The sequence below is a fragment of the Protomyctophum bolini genome, assembly GCF_963924005.1.
Source record: "Protomyctophum bolini genome assembly, chromosome: 1".
In the NCBI taxonomy this organism is placed as follows: domain Eukaryota; kingdom Metazoa; phylum Chordata; class Actinopteri; order Myctophiformes; family Myctophidae; genus Protomyctophum; species Protomyctophum bolini.
The window spans coordinates 23,956,579-23,983,483 of record NC_137862.1 but is presented as its reverse complement, the minus strand read 5'-3'; the positions used below and the strand labels follow the sequence as shown (position 1 = coordinate 23,983,483).

Sequence of the window (26,905 nt, the reverse complement as noted above, 5' to 3'; positions counted from 1 at the left end):
TTGACGTGTGGCGTGTCCACCGCCGCTTGTCTCTGCGCATCCAGCCGCTATCATGAGAAGACACAAGGCGGACAGACAGACAACGGGAGGATAAACAGAGGACAAGAACAAGAGGAGGACGGAGACATTAGGCAGAGCAATCTTAAGCGTATACATTCTCCACTTCTCAGCTCAGCTGTGACAGAGCAGAGACAGAGCGAGTACAGGATGTCCCTGACCTAGCTGTTGGACAGACCTGGACACACGCACACACACACACACACGTATACAGTATGCCGGTGTATGGATGTGTAGCTGCGCTGCGCTGAAAAGGAAGTGTTTACTTGAACGTCGCAACGGAGACGAGTGGAGGAGGAGACGCACTCACTGACGCAAGGTTAGCATCCACATTATATACACGCACTCAAACACTCACGCGCACGCATGCACACACACACACTACAGGTGGTAGGGATATATCTGTTTGAAAGGACTGTCAGTGCAGGAGAGAAAGGGGGTGCGATTACAAGGACGTGTGTGCGTGTGTGTGTGTGTGTGTGTGTGTGTGAGATGTGTGCACGCGTGCATAGAAATGTGTAAGGCAATGTATTGGCAATCAGTTGTCAGTAGCTCGTATGCAATAGATTAATGTAATGTAACAACTTGGTTTTGTAGCATCTTCCATGTAGCAGACGCAGACATATTGTGCAATAGTCTCAATTTATCTCTGAGCCTAATTGCGAAGCTTATGTCTCTGCAATATTTACCTTCTGAACAAAAAAAATGTGTTTGGAGAGCAGCCACAGACCCACGGTATGATCATAAGATAGACCCTCCAGAAAAATGTGTTCATGCAATCGTGCAATCGCATAATTTACTGCATAATAATCCAAATGGCGCAGATTATGCAGGGGTAAGTTTTCAAAAAGGGAGCATGATCGCACAAACTTTCCACATATTTCACCGTAAAACCCTGAATATTTTGCAACTTCTTGCATATTTAGCATAATTCACAACTTTCTGCATATTTTTCAACTTTTACCTTATGTCACATTTAAGCAATATTACACGAGAGGGTGTGGGTTAACGTGATTATTGCCACGACAGTGATGCGGTCAGGAACGGGACGAAGTCGAGTTCCGCAAGCATCACTGAAGTGATGCTTCAATAAGAAGAGTCTGTTTCAGTCAAGGAAGGTATAGAAAATACTCGGTTTCGACACTGTGTGTGTCTGGCTTTCAGGTATCGGGCCAGCTGGTTCCTTTCATATGAATCACGAATATAGGTCCTAACCTTTTTGAACATCGTCAGCCGTTTCAAATGGCATTGCAGGTCTCCTGGGCCATTGTAAAGTGGCAGACAGAGGAGTACTGTAACCACACTAGTCAGCCTCCTCACCAATTTTGTTTTGTATTTACATACCGGACATGGGATTATAAATCAACCAGACAACCACAGACACAATGCAACACTTACATCCTGTCCCGCTCTTTCTAAGCAGTATCTAAGCAGTCCCCTATTTCCACCTATTGGCCTAGGGCCAAAAAAACGGTATATACCCTGAAGGTTATATGGCAGCGGACCAATCAGCGCAGCAAGATTGCCTATGTGGGCTGAACTGGCACAATGAGCAACATCTCTGCTTATGCAATACACCGTGACAAACTGTACTGGCAAATGCAGTTGCTTTGGATTGTGTCGTAGAATAATTCCAAGTTGAGGAGATACTGGTGTTTATCTGGGCACACCAGTAGCGTTTCCAGGAATTACATTTTGGGCAGGCAAGATGTGTCGTCGTTGTCCCTGCGAATGCCTGGTTAGCACACTGCTCCGGGTAGCGCACCCCTCGCACCTCCGCCTCCCAGTTATTCTGCAACTTTTCCATACGGTTGTTTGTCACGTTTTCGTTTGACTTTATACCTGATGTAAAGAAGCCTTAGTGCTTTTCTGGTTTCATCCTCGTAGCAGTTTTTGTATTGACGGCTATTTACAAATGTCAATCAAGCTTGTTTGTTAAATGTAGGCTATATAATTGTACATATGCAGTAGACTATATTAATGTCTGTAGTAATTAATGCCTGTAGTTATATGTACATTGCCTACTTTATCCGCAGAATTCAGCGATAATTTATGTCAAATGGGAGCCAGCGGCAGGCTTTTTCCAATTGCGGTCCTTTTCATAATTCAGTGTTTTAGGCAAAGCGATGCAGGCCTAATTATTATATTATGTTCATGTGTGTGTGATTCTGATCTGTCACCTCTGCGTGTTGACACTATACACACACACACACACACACACACACACACACACACACACACACACACACACACACACACACACACACACACAGAAGAACTGGGATGCAAAGTCAGAAGCACTAAAGGTTTTCAAAGAGATATACCTGCCAGACGAGAAGGCTACAGAGGCTGAAAGGCATGCATTTGCATTCCAATGGGTGATTGAGGGTCACGCTCTACGCACAGCGGCCAGTCCGCTGCCCACTAATAGTTCTCAGGTCTGGTGTTTGTCCTCTCTTTGTTCTCAGTGTATGGATAATTGGACAGGCAGAAATGGATTTGAACAGGCCTGTCCTCGCCTTATTGTAGATACGCCACTGGGGCACACAGCGAAAAAACCCAAAAGATAGCGAGAAAACAGCTATATTCAATTAATTTCACAGAATGGTTAAGTAATGGCAAGGCCCTACACTATCGTAACATTCCAGAACTACCTTTTCATTTGAAGTGATCCACAGATTTCCTCAAGCCACAGATTTTGACAGAATGCCAACCCAGCTTGGCAGAACCAGGGTCCAGCAAACACAACTACCCTCGATTGGATACACAAACGACGAATACAGCCAATGACTTTATATAACATTTTTGATAAGCGATGTAGGAAAAGATAATCACACGTAACCTAATAGCATAACTGGAATGCTGCTCCAAAGTGGTATCTGGCTGTATCACCTGCCACTACATATTGCCAGGTGACATGCTGCCATGTGGCACAACTATGAAGTGGCATGTGGCAGTGGGAGTTACACCAGGTGGCAACCTAGCCTGGTTTTAGCCGTTTTGGAAGACCCCGGTTCACTAACCCGCCATACTTCGCTGGCCTGGCTCTGCCCCAGGTCCCTGGCTGGCAGTGGTGGAAAAAAGTACTCTCATTTTGTACTTCAGTAAAATTATCAATACTGCAGTATAGAAATACTCTGTTGCAGTACAGTAAAAGTCTGGAATAAAAAATGTACATGAGTAAAAGTACAAAAGTATTGGTACCAAAAGTATAAAGCACTCAGTCATTATGTTTAATACCTATCCTCCTCGATTTCCCCGAGTTCGTGTTAAAATATTTTGAAAATGGCAGATCTACAAGCTCGCAAGGTGTCACATCGCGATGCATTGTGTTTTGCACGATGCAAACTGTCAAATAAATGGAGTGGAGTAAAATTACAGTATTTGGATCTGAGCTGTAGTAAAAGTATTGGAAAAGTAAAAGTATTAGAAATTGAAAATACTCAAGTAAACTACCACTTCCGGGGACCCCCACACGGTAACTAACGTGAGAATGATGGCTTCCATTATCGCATTGCAACTTTTCAGGAATATAATGCCTGCAGTTTCTATTAGCTTGGATTCCCCATCGATTACCGTATGTCACTGGTGGACGGGTTTCTGAACTGCCCACAGCCCTCCTATGAGACACAGACTGAGGAGAAAACAAATTGTATTTTATCATGAACATTAGTTATAGGACCAATTATATGAGTTGTAAAGTGGTGAAGTGGTCCTTTAAATAAATGGCTACTATTTCCATTTTCCTCCCAGCTAGATATTGTATTATACACTTGTGGAACACCCTGATCGAGTGCAGCTAATAAGCAAGTGGTCTTAACATGCCATGCCAACATAATTTTCTGTCAGGCATTTCTCATTGTGTCTCTAATAACAAACAAGTTGACAGTGTCATTCCTTTTAGGCTTTTTAAATTATTAATGACCCAACATTGCCTTGATTAGCTAGCTAGAGGATCATCAATACAGCTGACATTGTATTTGTTTGTGAGCTGATATAAATGGCAATGTGTTAGCCAACACAAGTTGACCTGTCTTACTGAACATACTTATTGATCATTGTTATTGTGGAAAATGTGTGATTAAGGCAAATATTGAACCGTTATTTAAGAATCAATGTGGTATTTTAATATGATTCAGCTTGTGATTAGCACTCAACACTGTCTGCCATTAATTGACACAATGTCACATTTTTTATAGTGACACTGAAATAATCTCTATCATTGTATTTCTTAATTATACATTTCTATTTATTATTTTATTTTGTATAATATTTGTAATTCTATTTATCATGTTTTTTCCCCTTCTTTTTAATAGTAGCCAATTGTTTTTTTTCCCATTCTCCCCAATTTAGTCATTATGCCAATTCATTCCGCCAATAAACCTGTTCAGATTCTAAATCTTCAGTAGCAGTTTTCCTGTGAAGAGGACAGTGCTTCCATGATCTCTATACATCTCGTTGTATACACCCCCCAGAGGGAGACGGGGGACGGCTGGTGTGTCACACCAACTGAGGCGGTGACATTTTGCCATCACAAAGCGACATGCCGAGCTGTGCTAGCTGCGCTATGCCCTTCTGACGGCAGGTTCTGAACGCTATCGGGCCTTCTCGGTAGACCTCGCTCCAACTATCTCTTTTTACGTCAGCGGTCGACAGTGTACTGCTTCTCTATGGGCAGAGAAGACCGTCAATGAGCACAGAGACAGAGGATGATGTCACAGTCACTGCTGTGCTAGATAATATCACTATATCCATTGAGAGCCGTTGAGATAGAAAGAATTGTGTCAACGGCGGGTCAGAAACACTACACTCTACAGCCTGAGGTTTCAATGTTTGGAACTATAATGATGAGTCTGACTACTGGTTGCTCGATGGCAAGCGTTACTTCTGCATTATTATTACAATCTCTGAGCACACAGAAATACATTCCAAATCAATTGTGGCTTAGTTTTGGCAATAAATGACTGAACATTTTATATTAAAGGAATATTCTTTCTTTACATGATATTTCATTGCTCTAAAATAATAATAATTGGCCCCTTGGAGTGAACGGAGATGACGCAACTCTTTTCATCTCCGTGGCTCTGACTATGTCCATTACTTTTTATACACTGCTACTCTAATATAATTTAGTACAGTTCTGGGTTCTGGCGTCACCAGCACGCGTACGTGGGTGCATGTGTGTTAAGCCCATAGGGTTTATATTAATACTGTAGGAGATGCTGCTGAAGTTTAGTTCCTCCCTGGTCTCATCTACCACATTACAATATCCTTCTGATCACCAGTGGTGGAAAAGGTAATCACATTTTGATTAGCTCAGGTAGGACTGGAGGTCAGAAGGGGTTGTAGCTTCTGGGAATTCAGATTAGGATGGTAGTGACTGGGGATATGAGTTCCTAGTGATTATGGAAGGATAACAACCCATAAGCACGGGCACCTTAATGCACAGGCTTAATGGGGTTTAAGCCCCAGACCTAAGGATCAGGGGCTGCATGAGACATGAGCTTGGGTTTCGTTAAACAGCTTTGTATTTTGTTATATGTTTCCCCATTATCTGCTTCTTCAGAGGTAAGGCAATTCCTCACAGATCAACACCCACCTGTGCCTGGCTGCGACACAGTCTTCTGTTTAATTTGTTTGGCTGGTCCTGCCTCTTCTCGTCACTGATTCCATTTCTATCCGCCGATTAAGCATGCCTGATCCATAATTCAAAATATAGAAAAGCCACTTTGTGACAAACAATTCCAAGTGGTTGTCATTTAACCTGAACAGTCCATATTTGTGCCTCTCTGTTGTAACATTAACTCATGTCATGTGATAGTTAGCTCTGAAGTTAATATGTGAATCAATGTTAACAAGTTTGAGATAGTTGTTTAGCAGCTTTGGCATCAGTAGGGACCATTGGTTCCGTTCCTTTCATTCAGCCATTATCTCGGCATACAGTGTGTTTTATTTTGACCATGGGTTAGTGCAGATAGATTTGAGTAGTTGTGTTCCGAGAGTGAATCCTCCATCTCTGCCCGGGAACCACAGACCAACCAAAGACTGTATTATTAGTGTATATGCGTGTGTGAGAGAGAGTGAGTTATAAGAGAGTACCTGTAGGCTACTGCTGGGTTTTTATTGTGCCAACCTGTTGGAACTGTACTGTATTCTGCCAGTAAACATCCTGCACTGGATATTCCTTGTTGTGGCATTATTTACCACCACAGAAGTTTCAGTCGGAAACGTTTTTTTTTCCTGGAACCTATCAGAGCATCACAACCCTTCAGGCTATGGAGTCGTGGAGTCTGTTTACAAGTGAGAGACAGACCTCCAGCAAAGCATGTATGCTACTAGGTGGCTTATTTCTAACCCAAAATGTTTTCAGATACACATTTTTAGCATGCTGATTAAGATTAAAACATACTTTAGCATGCTGATTAAGATTAAAACATATTTTAGCATGCTGATTAAATTGAGTAATACACTGTCTGGATGTCATCTTCAGTGAGATTAAAACACAATGTATGCCAAACCCGGGATGTGTCAGGTTTATTGCTTAAACACTCCTTTGCCAAACCCGAGAAATCTCAGGTTTCTATTAATCAGAATGTGGGTGTGTCCGACCTTAGCTAACGTCGTAAGGTCGGACGGCCTAACTCTGCCGGCCGGGCCGTGGAACTCTGGGGGAGCCCAGGATAGAACTGGAAACCTCATGGTTTTCCCAACCGGCCGCTCTACCAGCTACTCAGACCCTTCTCCCTGTCTGGACCATGCTCCACATGTCAGACCCTTCTCCCTGTCTGGACCATGCTCCACATGTCAGACCCTTCTCCCTGTCTGGACCATGCTCCACATGTCAGACCCTTCTCCCTGTCTGGACCATGCTCCACATGTCAGACCCTTCTCCCTCCTGGCCCCCCAAACAGTGGAATAAACTCCCCATTGCAGACAGACAGGACTGCAGACTCTTGATTACTTGTTCTCTTGTTCCGTTTTTTTCACAACCAAAGATGTTAAGAACATGATTCAGATGTAGACACGTTTAGACAGATGTGGTCATTGTCTACCATGGTATCCAAGCTTCATCAAGCTTCAGGTGCAATGCTTCAAGCCGTACCTGGATGTTCTCTTAGTATTATGTAACTATTTACCTTGTTTATTCATACAAAGGAGCATCTGTGACCATCAATTGGAGATGAGAGGCACAGGAAAGGCCAGGAATGATAATGACACAGCCTGAGGGCCAACGTTCTCTCCTCCGACACACACACACACACACACACACACACACACACACACACACACACACACACACACACACACACACACACACACACACACACAGACACACAGGAGAGGTGGGATCATATGAGTGAAGACAGGTATTGCTGAGAGGAACATTCAGCACCTATTTGGCATTTTAAAAGAAGCAGCTCTCGGGTAGCTCAAACCTCAGGGAAACATCATTATTCAATCCAATTACTTTCTGTGCTGCTCTAAGGTTGGCTGTGTTCAAACTCAAAAGATCATTAAAAAAAAAAAAATCATTGTGAAATACACACCTACCTACCTACACGTTAATTATTTGTTGCAGATGTTACATTTTAAAAGGAAGCCAGAGAATGTGGTATTCCCCCCTGCATTTGCATAATGGCTACAAATTCCTGCACACTATGTCTGGCGATGCCAAAGAGAAAGTACAATAAGTGGGGGAGGAATAATATTGAAAGAGTAGTGGGCCAAAATTGATGTGATGGATGTGATGTGACTATGATTTTTGTGTAAAGCATCTAAACAGGAGTTCTTCTAATTTACACCACTAGAGCAGTGCGCCGACTTGGAACGATGCAAGTTGGAAATGAATGCCTCACCCAGTTATTATGTCTGTGCCCATATATGGAGTTCTTTGTCAGGTATGCCCAAATATGGAGTCTATGCAGATGTCAGAACTTCATTGTGATGTCAGAACAATCATTGTGATGTCAGAACAGGCCAGTTCCATATATGGATTTATAGGAATTAGGGGTGATCAGGTCTAGAGCCCGGGCAGAGGCTTTTGTGCTGGTTCTGGACAATCAGCTATCCAAGGGACTCGACACCCGAGCACTGCACTCCCTGTGGGGATGTGGAACATGTGTGTCCTTGAAGAAGGTGGGGCGAACGGTTATGTTGATTACAGACGTACGTACACACACACACACACACACACACACAGAGACATGGTGCATGGTTTATATAGGATGTCACCTGTCGATGATAATCTAAATGGTAAATGGTGCATTTATATAGCGCCTTTATCCAAGGCGCTTTACATAGTGCATTACATTCACCCATTCACACACACATTCATACACCGATTGCAGCGGAAGCCATGCAAGGTACCAACCAGCACATCAGGAGCAATTTGGGGTTCAGTGTCTTGCCCAAGGACACTTCGACATGTAGACAGGAGGAGCCGGGATTCGAACCGCCGACCCACGTATCATTGGACGACCTGCTCTACCTCTTGGACGACCTGCTTATTTCAAGACCTTATAAGCGTCGTACGAAGCCAACTCTTGTCGTGACAAATCATGACAACAAACACAATATTTTGGACCAAACAAATAATTACAAAGAAGAAAAACAACAAAAAAAAGTGTTGTAACCTGCCATTTCTTTCTACTTTCTAATTCTTTGTTTGGCCCAAAACATTGTGTTTATTGACATGATTTGTCACGACAAGAGTTGGCTTTGTCCGCGGCGTAAACGTCTTTAAATAAATACTTTCTTAAAAGTCTATGAGGAAAATGAACAGGGATTTCTTTTGCGGGTCTCTCCGGGACTGCGACGCTCTATGTCTATAGGCTACACACATCTGACACTGATTATTAATTATAATAAGTAGGCCAGATACAGTAGGTGTAGGCTACCTGAGATAATGATTATTAATTATAATAAGTAGGCCAGATACAGTAGGTGTAGGCTACCTGAGATAATGATTATTAATTATAATAAGTAGGCCAGATACAGTAGGTGTAGGCTACCTGAGATAATGATTATTAATTATAATAAGTAGGCCAGATACAGTAGGTGTAGGCTACCTGAGATAATGATTATTAATTATAATAAGTAGGCCAGATACAGTAGGTGTAGGCTATCTGAGATAATGATTATTAATTATAATAAGTAGGCCAGATACAGTAGGTGTACTGAATCTACCTGAGATAATGATTATTAATTATAATAAGTAGGCCAGATACAGTAGGTGTAGGCTATCTGAGATAATGATTATTAATTATAATAAGTAGGCCAGATACAGTAGGTGTACTGAATCTACCTGAGATAATGATTATTAATTATAATAAGTAGGCCAGATACAGTAGGTGTAGGCTACCTGAGATAATGATTATTAATTACAATAAGTAGGCCAGATACAGTAGGTGTAGGCTACCTGAGATAATGATTATTAATTATAATAAGTAGGCCAGATACAGTAGGTCTAGGCTACCTGAGATAATGATTATTAATTACAATAAGTAGGCCAGACACAGTAGGTGTACTGAATCTACCTGAGATAATGCCAGCAAGCCTATGTACTATGTACTGTATGAGTTGCGTTAGCTATTCATGATTTGTCTCCGCAATTCTGTTAATAATAATGACAAAACCATCGCCCTTGCACGTCTTTCTCGTGGATTTCGATTGACTGTCAGATTTCTATCGTTCACAAAAATCTATCTGAAATTGATCCAAACGACATCGTTGGCCACTATGGTGGTTATAGTATAGTCGTTATAGTTGTGGTGTGGACTCTGCCATCCACTTGAGTTAAACCATTTTTAAAACATCTATAAGTTGCTCGGTGGGGATAGCTCTTTACACCATTAAGCCTCTCTTTGCATTCTCTCCTCTCTTCCTCTGCCTTCCTTCCCTCTAAAATAGTGGTTTTCATATCAAGGTCCATTATTTATTCTGAATGTGAGACACGGACCACCATTTGATGAGACTAAGGTCGCATTCTCACCAGAGAGCTTTGCTGCGATTAAAACGAATCCTGCTGCGCATTTTCAGAAAGTGCTTCGTTTGGCAGGTGTGAAGGCTCTTTCGAATCCTAATGCGCAGCAAAGAACCGCATTTTACTCCGAGCAAAAACGGGGGTTTCGCTTCGCTTCCAATCGCGCTTGACTACGATTCGGTGCAGGTGTGAATGCAATCCGCAGCAAATAAAGGAAATGAAGCAAACAATGTGGCGGGTGAGGAGCTGAACACAGTTGGAGACGGAGAAGGCATATTTTACGCAGCGCAAAGATGTCCCGTTACCGTGGATAGACGTGGTCGAATGAGGAGAGTGGAGACTGAAGCCCTGATCGAAATGAGGACGAGTACATTAATCAATTGCTTAAGAAAACACAAACACTGCAGTGCAGTGTAATAGTATTATAGCCTACAGAATATTCTGTCTGTGCGTGCCGTAAACATGGAGTGCTGTCACTGTGTGGGGACTAGTGGGGAGTAGGAACTTTCATCTCGATAAACTTGTAAACATTTTGCGCTGCTGTCTGTTATATCAGTGCGCTCAGCGCTGTGCCTCCATGCCCAAAAGAAGTGCTTGGCTGCGTGCTTATAGTGAGAGAGCGAGAGAGGGGGGCAGTCCCAGACGGCACGACACATATGCACGTTATGAGTATAATTTTATCACCATAGATTTATCATTTCACTGTGTAGGCTAGTTTATGAATGGAACACATTGATAAAGGTCCCCCCTGCTGCGTTTCCAATTGCTGCAGATCATGACAGTGTGAAGGCAAACCGTAGCCAATTAAATATGCAAGAATCCCATTTCTCCGCCGAAGTATTAGGTGAGAATGTGACCTTAGCCTCTCAGAACCAACATTTTGAATATTTTGTTGTTGCATACATTCTTTCCCACAATTCCATGCTGTATTCATGTAGTACCATTAGGAGAGATAACAGGCAAACTATCGAATTAACAATTATTCTACATTGTCTAAATGTGTAGACTTCTTGTAGACTAAGTTGTCCAAAAATTATTTAACCCTTGAGAGCGCAAAATTAAAACTCTCAAGAGTTAAAGAGCTATAAGGGTCCATTAACTGGTGTTAGAGTTGGTGGTCCCCAGCTAAAATCATTTAGCTGGAGACCACCTGGAACCGCCAAGCTAAAATCATTTAGCTGGAGACCACCTGGAACCCACCAGCTAAAATCATTTAGCTGGGGACCACCTGGAACCCGCTCACTGGACCACTGGTTGAAAACCACTGTTCTAAAAAAAGACTCAATGTCAAGTGTCACTTCTCTCTCCTCTCTGTTGCTCTATACCTCCCTCCCTCTATCCTTCTCCCATCCTCTCACTTCCTTTCTTTATTCTTCCCTCTCTCCATCCATCTGCCTCTCCCCAGCAGAGCCGCATGGCTGCTGTTCAAATCAACAGTTAACCTTTCAAGCACAAGCTGATGTGCGGCAGAACATATTTACTTCAGGGAACTGTCTCTGACATTTATTCAAGACACACAGAAAGCCAAAAATAGACGGCCAGATGTATGCACAAACCTTCAGGCTGACTGTCAAATATTCATGGCAACCATCACTGAACTGGGCAATTATTGAATTTTATCAATGATATTGTAACTTAAATTTATCATAGGCCTACTAGTCCTTACCCGTTCTGATTATATGAACAGCAAATGATGTTCAGTGTGGGTAATGTGATGTAATAGATCACATTATATAAGCTATTAAACGGTGAACGTGGATGTTTGCTTTTTTGGCTGCAAAGCAAGTTGTAGTTTGTTCTTTATATAATCAGGTTAAGAATGAGATGTTTTGTGTGATTTCGGAATGTGTCGTTAGTGAGCTACTGAGCCAGTGTTGGTCATTGCATCTGTCTATGTATTTTTTTGTGTTGTTCCGACGGCACGGGATCTGTCTTCCCCGGATTATAGTATTCATATGTTATGATCCAACAGATATAAAAGTGCACAGTATTGTAACTGTTTCCAAGGCAATGCCCCGTCCGGGTGGAGTTAAACCATATTAAAGTATATTACCAGTATTAAAAGGCTAGAGACTGATCTAGGGCGAAGCTCCGCCCCCTCCGCTATTCATGTCAGTGGAAGTTGCTCAGTGGCGTTTTGAAGCACCCGAGCACAGAGTCTATTTCCGCCTTTTTGGGCGCATTTCCGCATTGGACCACCACATTTTGGTGGTCCAATGCAGAAGTGCAACCGAGCGCTCAATGTTAAAGCCCAGCTGCACGGGGTTTCCTCGTCATGTATCCACGGGTCTGCCTGCAGTCCTTCCTCTTACCACTAGGGCCCAGCGCTTCAACGTTGGAGTGCCTCACTGGCCCCTTGAGTTAAACCCTGTTGTTGTTGCGTGCTAACGGTAGGCGGTTAAGAAAACGTCTCCATTAGTCCATTTGGCCACCCCGAGTCCCCGACAGATAAGCATGGGGAATGTTGCGCAGTGTCCGGCCCAACATGCATTTCACTGGTGACACTGGTGACGCGTTCATTAATTAATTTAATTAAGATGATTGTTATAATGTTTGGCGTGTGTAATGCAGGGCAGATTGAGGTTGGAGGACAGGGCTGTGCGGCGCTAGGTTCCGTGAGGCTGTCCGTGCGTTGTGGCGTTGTGAGGAGGTGCTTTGCTCTATGCGAAAGTGGACTGACTGACAGACAGCGGTTGTTGAATTTAATAATGATGAGCTAATCTTTCCCACCCACACATGCGTTTCTTTCACTGTCAGATCTCTTAACCACATTAAAGATTTTGTCTCTTTTGGGCATATCATTATCCCAAAAAGTTCTCAGCAATATCCAAACATTACCAATGATTTTCAAACATTTTCTAAAATGACACTTCCAAAAATGTCGACATTTTCGAAATAAGCTCACAATGCGTCGCAATGCGTTGCGAACTTGTATATTGCATATTGTTTCTATTTCATGTTTCATATGTATCATTTTTAAATATACATTTTAGGGCTGTATAGTGTTAATGCAATTTTCTGTTTTTGTAATATGTGCAAATAAACAAGAAGAATCAGCAGGCATGAAGAGAGGAAGGCAGACGAAAAGCTTTTGGTTTCAGACGGCCGTCTGTGTCAGCCTAACCTTTCTCGCTTACATTGGCTTGGGGTCATATACAAGGATTTAAAACGTTATGCAACCGAGTTGAATCAGTTTCTTCAGCAGGGCTGATTATTATTATTTATTTATTTTTCTTGCCCCAGACCACAGGATGTGATGTAACTATCCATTATACTATTGATCTTCAGTCAGTGGATAAATCTGTCTGGACAGTACAGGGTGAGGTGTCAGGGAGTCTCTCTATTAATATCAGAAACACAAGTGCTATTTATTTAATGAGGAACAGAAGGACTCCTTCATGAATAATGCAAGGTAAAAAAGTGCCGAGAAATTTTAGCAAGCAGCCAGTTTATCGTTTTCTTTTTTAAGAGTACGTAGCCAATTCTTTTTACCCTGTTTTTCTCCCAGTTCAGTCGTTATGCCACTGAATTCCTCTCCATACATGTTTGTGTTGCCACTGCTGTTAAGTTCACTATTGGCTCAAATGCCCTAGCGTCCAGGCGCTTGGCTACTTGGAGCGTGCGCAGGTCGGTGCAGACATGTCCTGGGCATGGAAAGTAGGGGGGACTAATATTTACTCTTCTGTTCCTATCGGTACGCAACTTGAATGGCGCCGAGTCGGCTCTGGTGGCCGTCGCGATTCTAGGCACGGCGACATGCTCGGCTGGCGCCTCGCTCGGCGGTGTAGACGGAGATCGTTCGGAGGAGTATACACAGTGATTGAAGCTTGTCTGCTGTACACCTGTGGAGTAGAAGTAAAAGTACTGGAAATTGAAACTACTCAAAATTGTACTTAAGTACAGTAAATGCACTTAGTTACTGACACCACTGACAGAGAGACAAACAGAAAGGGAGACATGACTACAGCAGTGGTGCTAAAACCTTTTCATGTCGTGGACCCCTAAATTAATGTGTATTTGGCCGTGGACCCCCATCTGAAAAAATTCAAAAAACAAAACAATTTTCAAAGAATGTCAATTGTTTTTCAGATATATCGAGTCCCAGGGTCCTCACTTTGAGAACCCCTGCATAATTGGACTGTGGACCACCATAACTCTGAGAGTGTACAAATGGAACCATGGGTCCATTTTGTTCCATTTGTACACTCTCAGAGTTACAGCCACAGGATTCATTTGGTTCCTAGCTATAGATAATGTATCATGGGGACCCCCTAGCTGGAACAGCAGCTATGGGGGTGCAGTACAGTAAAGACAAATGGAGAGACAACCTGAGAATGGAGTTCTTTCAGAGAGACACGATTCTAAGGTTCTTCTGCTAACCGTCTGTACACAGTAGTATAATCAGATTGAGAAGGACTGATAATCCAGAGGAAGACTAGGGAATAACATTAAAAAAATGGTGGAATTGCCCGGCTTTTTGGAGACCAGAGTGACAGAGACAGACAGCCTGTTTGTCCCCCATTACCCCCTGCTGTGCCTGTTGATGTTATTCACACAGAGCAGACAGACAGGAGAGGCTTGGGACCGGATTTCAAGCTATTTATCTATTTTGAATCAATAATGGTGACATTTATAATGAATGAAAGTCATCTGAAAGGCGTCTGTGTGTGTGTGTGTGTGTGTGTGTGTGTGTGTGCGTGCATGCGTGTGTGTGTGTGTGTGTGTGTGTGTGTGTGTGTGTGTGCGTGCATGCTTGCGTGCATGCGTGTGTGTGTGTGTGTGTGTGTGTGTGTGTGTGCGTGCATGCTTGCGTGTGTGTGTGTGTGTGTGTGTGTGTGTGTGTGTGTGTGTGTGTGACAGAGAGGCTGATCAGACTCATTTCTCATTCATGAGTTGTGTAACGTGAAGACTGAAGAGCTCAGCAGCACACCGTGACCTCATTCGGGATGATTGACAGCTTCTCTCTGCATGTGCCCCTATACTACTGTTCCCTTATGGGTGGTTATAACGCACATGCAGGTGAATGCAGGGCATGGCATATGCATGTGTTTGTCTATATGGGGTGTGTGTGTGTGTGTGTGTGTGTGTGTGTGTGTGGGGGGGGGGGGGGGGGGGGGGGCGTGCGCGCGTGTTCTTGTGCAAGCTTCCATTCAAGAGAAAGGTGGGTGGGTGGGGGGGGGGGGGGGGGCATGGAGAAGAGAGAGAGATATTATCAACAAAGAAAAACAATTTATTTACATATTTACACATAGTATATCTAATCCGGTGTGGTAGAGAAAGCTATGGAGGGGAACGTGTTGTGTCGTGTCGTGTTTGTAAAACGAGCAATAGAGAGAAATAAGTAAAAATAATGAGCATATTTAAATCTCATAATCTGACATTATACAGTTACAGTTACAGCTTGTAGTCGAAAAAACCTACTATTGAGGCTTGACATGTTGCCTGGTTCTCAAGCACTTTCATGTCAACGACACTGCTGGAACGTAACCATTAGTAGCAAAAAATGACTTATTTTCTATCAATTACACACCCCATGAAGGCCTTGAATTAATGGATTATTATTTAATTGTATTTATTAATTTATTTTTCGTCACAATCCTGAGCCAATAGTTTGATAAAGTATAGAACATTAGAAGTACAGTAAAGTAAAAGTTAAATCATTTGATGACAGGCTCAAATTATTTAATGAAGACTCCTACCGACTGCCTCCACCGGAAATCAAATTATTAGACTTTTACTTTACTGGAGTACTTTCAATTTTCTACATCTTAGAGGCAGATATTGTACTTTTTTGTATTTGAAAAGTGGATTATGATTACAAAACATACTTTAACCACTTCATTTGATAATAGACTATCTACAATTTGTTTGATATACCATTTGTTTTTAATTCATTATTAATATTTTATTTCATTTTAGATTTTTGTGTTGGCTATTTACAAATTAGCAGATGTACAAGCTCACACTGTGTCACTTCGTGCCATGTTGCCAGTTTGTACATCTGCTATTTTATTTTCATTTTAAGTTTTTGGAAAATGTTCAAATGTGAGAACTACTGATTTTGATGTTTGCTATTCATGTGCATGCGAAGTTTCATGGCAATCGCCTTTTGCCTACTACACATGTAGTACACACTTTGGCCTCACTCACACCTTCGCATCTAGCATACAACATTGTTGGATGCTAGATGTAAACAAAGGTGTCATGGCCGCCCCAATGGAAGTAACATGGTTTGACACAAACCTTTTGTTGTACAGCTTTCGGCTGTGTTTCGACTGCCCCCCTCCCCCCCATACAACATAAATGTTGTGTCAAACCATGTGACTCCCATTGGAAATGCATTGCGAGCTTGCATCAGTAAACAAGTCTCATGCATCAGCTATACAACAAACTGTTGTGCAGGTGTGAGTGAAGCCTTTGTATCTTGAGCTACCAGACCGTGCTTGTTTAGGCAACAGCAGACCAACAAGTTGTATTTATGTCTTAGTTTCAGAGAAGACAACACCAGCTGTTGGTTGACTCTGATATGTTTACAATAGGCTACAGAAATTGGAAGGAGAAAACATTATAGTGTGCCTCATTGGAACATTAGGCCTTTGCCCCATGCTAACTGCGTGGTGACAGCTATAAAGTACAAATGTATTATCTACTGAATATACATATTATTATTTTGTTCTCTCTCTCTCTCTCTCTCTCTCTAGAGAATGACCCCAGGATGACCCCTGCACAGGCTGACCCGGCAGCAGCGGGGCTGGACACGGGGAAGGATGGCGACTGCATCTGTCCTCCCTCTCCGTCCCCCCTCCCCGCTCCTCCCCCCATCCAGTCGACAACAACATCAGCATCGGGAACTGAGGAGCTGGAGTGTAAGATCTGCTACCAGCGCTACAACTCCCACAACCGCCGGCCCAAGCTGCTGCCCTGCCTGCACCGCGTGTGTTCCCGCTGCCTGGGCCGGATGCTCTCCGCCGGGGGCGAGGGCCAGGCGTGTCTCCCCTGCCCCTTCTGCCGCCACGAGACCCTGGTGTCCCGCTACCAGGTGGCCCGTCTGCCCGATGACGCCAACATCATGTCTCGTTTGACCGCGGCTGCGACCAACCGCGACTCCAAGCCTGCCAGGCCTTCCCTGGAGCGCAGGAGCAGCTGCGAGGTGGTGTTAACGCCCAGGAGTTTGGCGTCCTCCTCGGCCTCGTCGCCCTCCTCGCCGGGACCGTCCTTCCACGGCGGCGACTCCACCGCCTCCACCACCTCCAACTGCCTGGTCATCACCATCATGGAGGTGCAGGGCGGGGACCTGAACCGGCGCGACTCCTCCCAGCCGCCGTCGCCCACCTCCTCCAGCAACTACTATTACCCCGCCATCGGCACGGGAGGCGAGCCCAGCCTGGACTCCGTGTCGGTGGGGTCGGCGGGCGGCGGCGGTGCGGAACAGGACGCCCTGGCCAAGCTCTGCAACAACGTGCCCAGGGTGCTGGTGTGGCTGCTGGGGTTCTTCTACTTTGGCTCGCTGCCGCTGGGGATCTACCTGCTGGTGATCCAGCGAGTGACGCTGGGCATCGTGTGTGTCAGCCTGGTTCCCTCCAGCCTCACCGTCTGCCTGGTCTACGGCTTCTGTCAGTGCCTCTGCCAGGGCATGTGTGACTGCTTCTCTCGGGGCTGACTGGTTGACTGGCCAAACGGAGTACCAACATGGCAGAGGGAAATGCGGGTCCAATGCAACAGTCCTACAGATTGCACTGTGGTGGTGGTGGTGGTGGCATTATGGAATTCCCTACTAGGAGAATTACAGTATTTGTGATCCTTGAATGTGCCCATAAGTGTTTACTGAATAACTGGCTGACTGGTGAATGGGCTAGGCACACACACCATCCCTACTTCCTTCACAGGTGTTAACGATGATACTAATGAAGGCTCTGTTCCATTCTGGTTAAACAGAGTCAGGGTGCTGATATTGTGCATGTTGGCTCACTGGAAACACCTCAAAGTGTCCTTGAGTGGGTTCCAAATGGCCCCGTATGGGTCTGTAACTCTGAGAGTGTACAAATGGACCATTACAGGTGCATTTAGTTCCATTTGTACACTCCAAGAGTTATGGGGGTCCTTGAAATAAAAACAAGTTTGAGAACCACTGTGAGCCTTAATTAGTATCATCGGTAACCCCTATGAAGGAAGAAGGGAAGGGGCCCGGAGGTAGGAAGAGTTATTCTCTGTGCACAGAGCCCACTGACTATCTGGCTGCTATGGTTAAGTGGACCCAGCGACACTGAACCTCATCTGTACTACTGAATTAACAACACAAGCAAGGAGCCTGTGTCCATTCACATACTGACAGACTGCAACAGACTGCATCAGATGCTAGAATGGATCGTTCAGATACACAGTAAAGAAAAGTCTTAATTAACTGAGTGTACATGTAACCAACCATCCATTTGGCGCCATATAAAAAAAGCACTACATGAACAAACAAAACAACTGAATCAGATCGACCACAACCTACAACTGGAGGAACTATTTTTATGTGTTTTATGGTCACATGTTGTGAATATAAAATAAAGAGTTTAGATTTCCAATGAGCAGTGAGCAGTATTTGATTATGTATGGTTTTACTTTGTGCACACTGTATCCAACTGAATTTCATGTTCTGTTTGTAGCATGTGTGCGTATACAGTATGTACATACTTAGTGTGTGCGTGCGCGGTTGCGTGCGTGCGTGGTTGCGTGCATGCGCACGCGCGTGTGTTTTGTCTACCCAGGTCCTTCACTTGTCTCATAGCTAAGATGGTCTCAGACAACAGGATTTTCATCTCCCAGATCAATTTGTGAGGCCAGAAGAGTGAACTCACGTTGGAGGTAAAATGCCACTGTACTGTGGCTCTTGTATTGGGTGAGTGGAGTCAAGGAGTCAATCTGATCGCCAATCCATTTCTGAGCTGTCTAGGCCGGCCCGATTTAATTTTCACACATGTCTTGAGGGTGGTGGTGCCTAGCAACAGCCAATGAGCCACCTTGGCCCATGGCATCGGGAAACCATGCATTATGGTAATTCCAAAAAAGGCACAAAGAAATAGCAAATCCTAGCATTAAAAAACCAACAGTGGATATGTGACTCACTGCTGTTTGTTGTGCTCCGTGCTTGAATCCACAATTTACTCATGAGATATTTGAAAAGTCTGAGGTTTTATCGGCATTGAAATATTCCAGAGTTTAATATAATAATGAATTGCATTTTTATGGCGCTTTTATATGCACTACGTGCCTACTCAAAGTGCTTACAATGGTTCATTCATTCATACATTGGGAGGTGAAGCAACGAACAGTCGACACCAGCGTCCTCACTTCCCACATTCACACACCAATGGTTGGCGAGATCACACTGACCGACTCATTGGAGGCAATGTAGGGTTCAGTGTCTTGCCCAAGGACACTTCGACATGTGGACAGGAGGAGCCAGGATTCGAACCGCCGACCCATGGATCATTGGACGACCTGCTCTACCTCCTGAGCCACAGCCGCCCGGCAGTCTTCTGCATCATTGCCAATGCTGTGTCATTGGGGTACACTCCCCTGTGACTAAAACACAAAACATCTTGGAAACATACATTAATATGACATTACTAGTTTTGAGTTTGAGTTTTTTTGTCTTCTGTTTGATAAGATTCCTTCCTATTGACATAATATGTCCACTTTGTCTAGTGTTCACCATGTGACTGCAATGGCTGCTGCTCTGACAGAATGACTGACCCTTCACCAAGCCCCACCCAGTCCACTCTCTCCAAGCTGTGCTTCTCACCCATTGAGATGCATGTTAAATGACGGGATCGATAATTTCAGTAGCAAGAGCTTCAAAATGTCTTCTAAATCTATAGTCAACAAGGCCTGCAGTAGGCTATGCGATTGAAAATGCGCATGGCATTATTTAAATAAACTAGAAATAGGAGGAAATGTTCATTTTGAGGGAGAAACAGTATAAGTTTTCATGTAATGCACGGTAAGACTACGGTGATTACTAGTATTATTGCCATTACCTGGGTGCATGGGTGAGTCGTGTAACTTTCATCATGGCGTTAAGCTGTGTAAGTGTTCAACAACACAGCCATGTAAAATAACACTGACAGCTATGAGGTGATGGAAGCTTTCCCAGTTTAGGAACGGTTGCTAAACTATTTGGATTGGCATAGGAACAATGGCTTTTGGGGTGGGGTTTAGCAAAGGGTCCACAAAGGTTTTCTCCCTGCATTGTCCTTCACTCGCTATACCACTGGTTCTCAAAGAGGGGTCCAGGACCCCCAGGGGTCCTTGAGGGGGTTCCAGGGGGTCCACGGCAAAGAGAAAATATGGTACCAAAATCAGTTTAACCACTTTAAACCGCACCGTGATGCATTGTGAGCTATTTAAAAAGAAGACATCTTGAAAAATAATTATGTGAAAGATTTTGAATGTTTTATAAACATTTTAATAACACAACTCTTGTGTGGGGGTCACTGGCAAAAAATATTTTGTGACGAGGGTCCGCAGAAACAAAAACGTTTGTGAACCACTGTATACTGCTCTATACTGTGCCTGTTTGTGCTGAGTCCTGCTTACTTACATACTGTACTGTCTTCTAAACCAAGATCAGGACACGAGACGAAATAAATGGAAAGACCAAAAATGCTGAAATAAAAATGAAGGCTTATTTTGCATGGTCTCTGTCTGTCTCCTATATCACTGTTGTCAACATCGGGTCTGCGGCCCAAATGGGGGTCCGAAAGGTTTGAATTGTATGTCGGATGTGTGTGCAAATGGAAGCAAATGGACCAAATGGACTCCTTACACAGAGTGTGAGAGCGAGACGACGGACATAATATGTTTGTTCAGAAAGAAGAGGTCCTGAGTGAGAAAGAGAGGACGAGTCAGCTGGACAGAGAGTGGAGAGAGAGCAACAGAGGGATAAAGATAGTGCCGTCTCTCCTGCAGCATTTGAGAACTGCAGCTAATTGAAGACAGTGCAAATGTATGATGAAGTCATTAACCCCTGTTAATTACAGACTAAATGAGATCAAGGACACTGGAAGAAAGAAAGAAAGAAAGAAAGAAATTGGAAATTGTATGCAAAAGTGAGGAGTATGCCATAGAATAACTTTAAAATCAAATGAGTGAAGGACTTGACAATATATAATAATGGATTAACCACTTAAAGGAGAATTCCATGCTAGAAGGCTTTCTTACCTTTATTTGAAGTTGTTATGTCCCCACCAAAGAGGTCCAGGTGTTATTTTGTGCAAAAGCGCATTATTGGCCATTTCCCCTACCATAAGCAGATTGATTGAATTGAATGTGGCATTGGGGTGTTATATTAGGGGAAATAGCCAATAATGCACTTTTGCACAAAATAACACCTGGACCTCTTTATTGGGGACATAACAACTACAAATAAAGGTAAGAAAGCCTTCTAGCATGGAATTCTCCTTTAACGGTTTCACTGCTCGTGGCGGACCGTTCCGTCAGAAGGAATCCAACCAGCAATTGCTTCTGGCGTAATGTTCTGTCTGATAAGCTTTATTATTGATATCAAACCGGATCGCTGATTTCTATTTTTTTATAAAAAAAAAAATGGCTTGGCCTTTCCTTCTTTAGTGATCCTACACCGGGTTGCGCAACCGCGCTGCCGTCCACCTCCCATTATACAGGCTGACTAAAAAGCTGAATACGTAACTCAAAATCTACGGAGATAAAACTTTGACTGAAAAAGGAAAGAGGCCGCACAGCTCGTAGTCACGATGCCATCAAAAATGTATTTAAAGTAAAAAATGTGATGGCATCGTGACTACGAGCTGTGCGGCCTCTTTCCTTTTTCAGTTGAAGTAATTCATTAAAATGGAAACCAAATGTCTGAACCAAAGCTGGAACAGAATAAGAAACTTAACAATAACACAATTCTCCTTGTGACAAAATTGCCCATACAACTTCAAAGTCATCAGAGTTGATAATGTTGGGTTCTGCACATAATATTATCACACCAAAGTGAGATATGTAATTCTGGAAGGCTTAGACCGACTGTATTATAACGGGATGCAATCAAATATTCAACATTTCCAGGTATTTCCAGCAGATGTGGCACATCAATTTTAATAAGACATGAATAATTTAAACACATTCTTGCCTCTTTCTGCCTAACACACACACACCAGCTTATATGCATGGTATATAAGATATGCACGCACGCATGCGTGCACGACTACACGCAAACAACTACACTTTAAAAAACAAGACCCACAAAAATGCATCTCAACTACCAATATTTACAAGCGACTTTACAAAAAACACAAGTGACTTATATAACACTGTTATGATTTAAAAGACATTTTTAGGTCTTACTGGGTTAACATTTGAAATAGCCTGAGTTGGCTCTTCCAGTGAAGACATCAGGAGGAAACTTACTCCATGTAGGTTACAGCTCAGTGAAATAACAATGAGGCAGGGCCTCAAAATCAGCCGAGACCCAAATCACATCACATCCTCCATAAAGAATATGAGTTGCTGCCGTCTGGCAGATGGTACAGGTCAGTAGGTCACCATACTGTAAGCTCAACAGATATACATTCTCCTATGTTCCACTGTCAGTCAAAGCACTCAATAACAGATAACTAACTATTGGGGGTAACGAGGAAAACCTTATGAAGGGAGAGTGCAATACTGTAATACTTGATGTATTTGCACACTGTGGTGAGGTTGAAGTTGGTTGAAGTGGTTAATATATGTTTTGAGTAGTAACTACGTTTTAAAATAAATGTAGTTGATTAAAAGTACAATATTTGGAGCCAAGATGTGGTGGAGTAGAAGTAAAACTATTGGAAATTGGAAACACTCAAGTAAAGTACAAATACTTACTTTCTTAAGTACAGTACTTTCCAACACTGACAACGGTAAACTTTGTTTGAAATACTTCATGTCAATAATTTGATGCACCTGTGTGGACTGGTATCGTGTCTGTTTGGAGGAGTTTCCCAGTAAATAAATCCCAGAAAGACATCTGTATGACATCTGTGACCATTTATTGAACCTGTGTAGCACATTGAGCACTAATACACACACGCCACAGCACGTGTGAGCGCACACACTCATGCACGCACACACACCTAGCATCTATTCATAATTGATGATGATCTACTCTTTAATGGTTCTGATCTCTCAACCCAAAAGTGTCAATTAGAGCTGTCAATCATCTCTTCCTGCTGCGACTCCACCCATGGTGTCATATTGGCGTCACCCATGGTGGCATCCCGCTGACAACAAAGCTACTGCAGGTAGGACTATGTTTAGCCCGAGAAGGTCATTCTCTAAGGTTGTGTCTGAGGGAAGCACGCAAATCTTCAGGTGCTGAACAAAAAGACACATACAGGGAAAAGGAAGGCGGTCCGCACACTGTTCTACAGCTTAAGACCTGACGAAGAGCTGTTATGGGTCAAAACGTTGTTCATTTCAAATAGTCTGGGAGCTGTAGAACAGTGTGCGGACCTCCTATCTTTTCCCTGTGTCTGAGAATAAAACTGGAAAGAATCACATTCCATAGCTCAACCATGGATCTAATGTATCTGATTCAGAGTGTGTTGATTCAGTGTGTGTGTGTGTGTGTGTGTGTGTGTGTGTGTGTGCGCGCGCGCGCGCGCGCATGTGCGTGCGTGCATGTGCATATATATCTTTTCTTATCAACTTGTCAACTAGTACCAACTGGCTATCGCAGTCAATGGAATGAAGTTGGCAAGGACGATCATCTTTTAGGGAACTGTGTTGCTGTTTGACAGATTAATGCTGCATAGGCTACTAAGGGTTCCATTTTCATCACCACTAAATCCCTTATCCCTAAACTTCTTTGCGTTTTTTTACTATGAATAGTTCAACTAGCCAATCTACATTGACAAGTTGTGAGCTTGTAGACTGGCCATTTTAACTATTCAAAAATGTTTTGCAAAATAGTAAGAAAAAGCAAAGAAGTTTTGGGATAAGGGGTTTAGCGGTGACGAAAATGGAGCCCTAATACTGCATACACAATATAAAAGCATAATTATCAAAAGGACACTGTACTTTAATCATCTGCAATAAAAGTCCCTTGACTGCTGACATTCACAGTTTGACGTAGGATAGTCAATAAAAATTAACAATTACTTGATTACAGTATTCCATAATAAGTTTGTTTGCATGTTAGCATGAACTTTATGGTACTCACTGAGGCGCTGGACAGACTGACAATTCATACACAGTGGGCCTTATCTTGCGCCACCCTCTAAACTTATTTGCCAATTTTTACTATTTTAAAACATTATAAAATAGTTCAACTAGCCGATCTATATCGACACATTATGAGCTTGTAGATCAGCTATTTGAACTATTTTAAAAGGTTTTATAAAATAGTAAAAAATGGCAAATAAGTTTAGGGATAAGGGGACAGGGGTAAGGGGTGCCGCAAGATTTAGCTGTATACCTTCCTTCCTTTTTCTTTTCTCCATCTATTATGACAACCGGCCCTGGGCGTAGATCTACAACAATGACGGCAAATGGGTTAAAATGTAAACGGATACAGAGGACCTCACGTAACAGCAAGACAACCTGGCAAGCAGCAGAGAAACACTATTACTAATAGCCCAGTGGTTCCCAAAGTGGGGTCCGGGGATCCCCAGGGGTACTTGAGGGAGTTCCAGGGGGGACCAAGCTAAATGATAATTTGCAACCAAATGGACCCTTAAGGTGGTTGCACACTGGCCGCGTTTTTCGGAAAACTGATGGAGAAACGCCGCTTAAAAATCAGAATTCGCGCCCGGTGTGTGGAGACCTTTATGGGTCTGTAACTCAGAGAGCGTACAAATGGAACCAAATGTACACTCTCTGAGTTAAATTAACAGTGGTTTTACAATATAAATTGGGGTACCAGAGATAGAAATGCCTTTAAACCGGGGGTACGTAGCATAATGCGTGTGAAACTGGGGGTCCATGAAATTAATGTGCTTCGGAATCACTGCTAGAGCCGTAAAAATCCTCCCTTATCGGGTCACTGGCATACGTTTTCAAATGGGGGTCCATGGCCTAATACATGTTAATTTGGGGGTCCTCCAAAAAAGTTTGGGAACCAGTGTAATAGCCCATTCGTATCTGCATAAACAGCCCAATTGCATATATAAATAGTGTGTTTTGTAGGAAAGCAAGCAGGTAGGTCATTTATTGACTTTCAGTATTATGTGAAGGGCTCTTCTTTCAGTCTCTCATCAGCAACCTGTTCAGCTTTAAAAGGGCACCGTTTCCTTGCATTCAAAGACCCAAACCTAAAGTGACACAATTGCTCTTGGCAACTACACCATGAAAATAATAGGTTTTTAATGAGCCACGTTCCCATGGTGACTGAGTGTTTGGCTGGTGAATGGAATATTTGAAAAAGCCTTGTGTTTAACACATTTTGTGCCCAAGACGTCCACAGACCTCCTGGGAATTACCGCTATGTGGTGCCCAGGACGTCTGTGGACATCTTTGAAAAAGAAAAAAAAAAACTATACAAAAAAATCCTAAAGATCATGTTTGGAAATAACTTTTTTCAAAATATGCATGTGGCAAGGGTTGGACCAAAGGTTAGATGGATCATCGCATGGAATCAGGTATAGCCCTCCTCTAAGCTACATTACCTCAGAAACCTGCTGCAATTCTACAATCTACTAGAACTGAGACACCAAGATGTCCATCTCTTGATGTCCACTCCACTGTCAACAGAAAACCCTACTTCTGCTACTTGCATCTATTAGCAATAAGTAACAAGACGTGATAAGAAATAACTGTATACCCCCCCCCCCCCGACCACACGTATAAACTGTACTTTTTGGCCAGGATTTTTTTTCACCAGAGGAAAAATATTCTCTATGAGGCAATTCTCTGGGCAATAATATCGGTAGAGGGCGCAGTGGAGTAACTAAAAGTATTTTTTTCCGGTGGAAACAAAATCCCCTTTTGCCCCACATGTGGTTGGGGGCTCAGAGTGCGTCCACTAAGGAAAGTAGGCTTTATAATGACACAACCCGCCTTTGTTTTGGTGTGCATTCATGCGAGCGGCGGAAGTTGAGAGTAACATAGCTCTAAATGCAACGCATTAGAGCTATGGATCAGAGCTAGGGCTTAGGTAGACTCTGAGGAGGCGAGTTTCTTAACAGTCTGCAATTCTGTTTGCGGGGGTCATTCCACAGCTTGGAAGCAAGGAGGGCAAGTGTTTAGGAATGTTGGCATCTGTGTTTTGAATTGCATGAAGGCAGCAACTGGAAGCCAGTGAATGGACGCAGAAGAGGAAGATGGGACAATTCAGTTCAGCAGCAAAACTCAAAACTCAACCCTGACTCACTCTAATGACCTTTGCACAATGTAATGTTTATTAAAAAGTTATAATACAGGCATATAACCTATTCATACTACACTATAATTCAGTGTTTTGATATACTGTATAGCCTACCATACTGTTTGCCTGAAACTGGCTTTAATAAATAGTGGGAGGGGCCTCTATAAAGCACACCTCTAAAAGCACTCTTCAACTACCACAACCCTGACTTCCTTGGTCATTTATCTGCTCTTTCACTCATTTGACGATTCTTAATGTGTTAATGTGGTGTGTCTCACTTGTTTTTGGTTATTGTCTACACCTGTAATGTTCTGTGATTTATGTCTACCTTCAATGCAAATTCCCCACAGGGGAGAGTAAAAGATGATTCACCTTATTTCCATAGTATAGCATCGCTGGTAGAGCAAAAACTTGTGTCTCTTTGCACAACATTGTCATACGATGTCCTACAAGCTCACAACACATCCTGATGCAACGCATGAGCTCGTACTGTAGATCAGCATTTTTGCTACCAAAAT

General features: G+C 43.1%; 2 protein-coding genes across 2 annotated transcripts in view; one reads left to right on the top strand and one right to left on the bottom strand.

Moving 5' to 3' along the window:
• Window positions 1-26,905, bottom strand: part of cep89 (centrosomal protein 89) — a 90,977-nt gene that overhangs the window by 12,834 nt on the left and 51,238 nt on the right. The gene's annotated exons all lie outside the window — the stretch shown is intronic.
• LOC308314533 (E3 ubiquitin-protein ligase RNF182) lies at window positions 16,755-17,699 on the top strand (the record flags this gene model as incomplete). The annotated part of the gene is made up of 1 exon (XM_080762163.1): window positions 16,755-17,699. One exon carries the CDS (start codon window positions 16,755-16,757, stop codon window positions 17,697-17,699), a length of 945 nt encoding a protein of 314 aa, XP_080618289.1.